Source organism: Buceros rhinoceros, unplaced genomic scaffold, assembly GCF_000710305.1.
Source record: "Buceros rhinoceros silvestris isolate BGI_N320 unplaced genomic scaffold, ASM71030v1 scaffold19678, whole genome shotgun sequence".
Lineage (NCBI taxonomy): Eukaryota > Metazoa > Chordata > Aves > Bucerotiformes > Bucerotidae > Buceros > Buceros rhinoceros.
The window spans coordinates 27598-31949 of record NW_010428848.1 but is presented as its reverse complement, the minus strand read 5'-3'; the positions used below and the strand labels follow the sequence as shown (position 1 = coordinate 31949).

The following is a 4352-nucleotide window of genomic DNA, read 5'->3' as shown; positions in this document are numbered from 1 at the left end:
GGGCAGCAGCCATAGGATGGATGCCAGTGGCCACAGGTCCCATGCCAGCTGCTCCACGGCAGGAGAGGAAGCGAAGCCAGGACTCTCTGATTGTGCTGAATGTGAGCGGCATCCAGTTCCAGACGTGGCTGGACACCTTAGAGCGCTACCCTGACACTCTATTGGGCAGTTCGGAGCGGGACTTCTTTTACCACCCTGAGACACAGCAGTACTTTTTTGATCGGGACCCTGACATTTTCCGCCACATTCTCAACTTCTACCGTACTGGGAAGCTTCATTATCCCCGCCAGGAGTGCATCTCAGCTTACGATGAGGAGCTGGCCTTCTTTGGCATCATCCCTGAGATCATTGGCGACTGCTGTTATGAGGAGTACAAGGATCGCCGGCGTGAGAACGCTGAGCGCCTGCAGGATGATGCTGATCAGGATCATGCAGCTGAGAGCAACCTGCCCTCAATGACAGCTCGGCAAAGGATGTGGCGGGCCTTTGAAAATCCACACACCAGTACACTGGCTCTGGTCTTCTACTATGTCACTGGTTTCTTCATTGCCGTCTCTGTTATTGCTAATGTGGTGGAGACAGTGCCCTGTGGCGTAAGCCCGGGTCGTATCAAAGAGCTGCCCTGTGGAGAGCGCTATGCTGTGGCTTTCTTCTGTCTGGATACTGCCTGTGTCATGATCTTCACAGTTGAGTATCTCCTACGTCTGTTGGCAGCCCCTAGTCGCTACAAATTTGTGCGCAGTGTCATGAGTATCATTGATGTGGTCGCCATCATGCCATATTACATTGGCCTGGTGATGACAGATAATGAGGATGTCAGCGGGGCTTTTGTGACACTACGAGTTTTTCGTGTCTTCAGGATCTTTAAGTTTTCCCGCCACTCACAGGGGCTACGCATCCTGGGCTATACCCTGAAAAGTTGTGCCTCAGAGTTAGGCTTCCTCCTCTTCTCTCTCACTATGGCCATCATCATCTTTGCCACAGTCATGTACTATGCAGAGAAAGGTTCATCAGCCAGCAAGTTCACCAGCATCCCTGCAGCCTTCTGGTACACCATTGTCACCATGACAACACTGGGGTAAGTGCAGCTGGTGTTTGGTTACAGCCAACATTTCAACAAGTGTATTGGTGTGAATGGAAAATACTCAGTTTAAAAAAATCAGAAGATATGCAAGGGGAAGTTTTCTGTTACAGAACTTTACAAATATGACTCATTGCTTCTTTCTAGATGTGAGTTAAGAGTGTGTCTGAAGTTAAGGTAACACTCCAAAACAGCAGATAAACTGAAAAAGCAAACAAGGAACCAAACCAAAATACCTCAAAACTGCTTGGGTTCTTCACAATTTTCTGTAGCATTTTATTTGGTTTTGGATGGTGAAGTCAGAGTATCTTATGAGTGTCTGTGAGTTACCAGTGGATTTTTAACAGAGCAGTGTGTTTGCTGGCAGGAATTGTTACAGTGTGGCTAATGTCGTGATAATTACGAGAATACAAGTGCGATCTTTCAGTTTGATCATGTGTGAAAGTAAGTGAAGCTGCCATTTTGTTTGAAGTGATGTATTGATGTAAACTTGGATATTGAGTTTGGTATTACAAAGTTTGGTTTTTTTTCATGAAAGTAAAACAGGTACAGATGCCTTAGTCTTCACAAAAAATATTCCAAATGTTGTTTAAGACACTGGGTAAATTTCCTTTGATTTCCATGGACCTGTAACTTGTAAATTACAAGTGTTAAGCTACACTGACCAGTGCCAGACTCTGGAAAACAAACTGAGGAGGTGTGAGGCATATCACAGATCAAGCCTATATCTTAGAATATAACTCTAATGACAATATAATTAGGAGAATTAGGGGTTAAAAAATGCCATTGTTTACATTAGACTCCAATGCAGTTTAGTGGAAAGATGGGAGATAGTATTATTTTATGAAGTCTCTGGTAGCAGAGTCAGATTGTATCATCTGATTCTGTACACCAAGTTGTAAAATGTATGTCTGCAATTATAACAGGGATTTAGGAGGTTGTCTAATTAAAGAAGACAATTTTTTGCCCTGTTCTTAATTTTGAGCTGTAGAGTGTCATCTCTGAAACTGAAAATTTGTCAATTCCTTAGAAACTGCCTAGTTACTTAATAATTACAGATATTAAAAGACAAACATCTCATTGTCATGAAGACAAAGCCCATCATTTTATTAGTCAAACATTTTGCCACATCTTGTTGGGACTCTTGAGATTTATGAAACATGAATAACTTTTAAATTTAACAAAATGAAAGTGCTTTATGTAACTATTATGAAAAAGTTGATTTATTATGTGCAGTTGTAATTTAGCAGGAATATGCACATACAAAATATTGAAAAAGATAAAGGGACTGTCTTATGCCACAATTTTTTATACAGGGCTTTTATCTTCAGCATGATATAACAAATGAAGATAAATATAGTGCATTGTAAATATTTCATACCACTTGTAAGGGCAAGTTATGCTAAAAAGGAGTGACAAGAGCTTTGGGGATTTTAGTCTGCTTTTTAGGTTCCTGGTATTTTTGTTTTCATTTTCTTCTGGTAGTGACAAACGGAAGGGACAAGTTGGCAGAAGGAATGAGTTATGCATGCTAACTGGTTCCGTAGTCCTCTGTTTTCTAATGCTGATAGCTTTTGGCACATATTTTTCATCAGAACTGTGATGATTTGTACAAAATAGATACTAAGAATTTATCAATATTTAGAATGTATATTCTTGTTGTAAAAGGGCAGGAGCTGGTCTGTGTTTTTAGTAACAAAATGTGTTTTTTGAGTAAGTTGGTTTTGCTGTTATGGACAGTCTGGGCAGTACTTGTCCATGGTACTGAATATAGTTTTATCTTCAGTTTTACGGCCAGTTTGCAATTTGTTATGACGTGAGTGTGGTATCTATTTGGCATTGCTATGATCTGTTTGTTTCTTTCACACACACAAAAAGGTATTATTGCATAGTCGCAGGTTTTGAGGCATTATTCTCATGCATTGAGGCATGAGTAAAATATTAGAAAGATAAGATTTCAACACCATGAAAATTTCTTAGAATAGACCCTAAGATCTTTTTTCAAGTATGCAGCCATACGATATTGTGGTCCAGAAGGGAAAAGAAAGGGTTAAAAAGAATACTCTCATGCTTGACTTTTTTTTAAAGTAGTTTGCACAGAGAAAGTTTTGAGCAGGTGGTAGAGAGGTTTCACCATCAGACATGATAGATAATAAATTTGGTTACGACAGACATCACAAATTTCTGGGAGGTCTTTAATCAATGCATTGGCTAGATGATGTCCTTTTAATAACATCATGATAACCATAAAAAGATTGTGTTTATATGTTAAATATAGACAAATAATTTAAATAGAATTAACATAATAAAAGCTTTGAAGTCTTTTTAGTTGATAGAATAATTACTCAAGAAAGAGAGGGAAATTACAAGGAAAAGCAACAAGGGTCAGTGAAAGCTGATTGTAATCAGTACTGCTACCTTTGCTCTGTGCTAAAGCTTCTCATCTGTTTACGAATATGGAACTCTCATTCATTTTTAATTTTAGTTTTAGCTAAATTTAGCGAAATTAGGGCTGTCTAAATGGACTCTATACGAACAACTTTTTTCTTTTAGCAACATAGCTAGATGAAGTGTTTATGTTTTAAATGACAGTGGCAAACAGCAGATTATGTGAAATATTGCAGAAATACATGTAAGTTAATACCAAATGCAGATTAACGTAAAGTTGAGTTTTCGAGTCTTGGTGTCATTCTCCTATTTTTCTAGATAGTAAGGGTATTGAGTAAGCAATCTTTGTAATTTGGGGAGTTACTATCTTGGAAGCAGAGCTATATTTCTCAGTTCTGCATGATTGCTGAGCAATTAAAATGACTTAAAAAAAACAGATTACATTTTTCTGCCGAGTGTCGGTGACTCCAAGTATTACTACATTTTAGCCCACAAGGATATCCCAGCTATTAACTGTTCTTGACTGCTAAACTCAAGTAGTACATAGTTGTATGTAGAGATGCTATATGAAAGAAATGAAAGAAAGGGAAGAAAGGAGGAAAGGAAAAGAGAAAGAGAGTGAGAAAGAAATAAAGGATGAAAAAGAAAAAGAGAGAAAGATGACTCTAGAATAACAACATGCGCTCTTCCAGAAACTGAGCTGTCTGATTTAACATTTTTAATTTGTGATTTATCAGTATTAATTGTAGCAAAAGTAAAAGAAAAGTATGGACAAGGGACAAGAAAGGACATGAGCATAAAATTGAAAGTGGTCACAAAGCAGTTTGCGGATATTCAAGATAACAATGAAAACCATAGAAGTTAGGGGCATAAAGAAAAGAAA

The 4352-nt window shown here is 38.3% G+C and overlaps 1 protein-coding gene across 1 annotated transcript; it reads left to right on the top strand.

The window, feature by feature from the left end:
- Positions 1-6: 6 nt before the first annotated feature.
- On the top strand, positions 7-1082 carry LOC104498988 (potassium voltage-gated channel subfamily D member 2; the record flags this gene model as incomplete). The annotated part of the gene is made up of 1 exon (XM_010142435.1): positions 7-1082. A coding segment is annotated over one exon (1076 nt), but the record flags the coding sequence as incomplete, so codon positions are not given.
- Positions 1083-4352: the final 3270 nt, after the last annotated feature.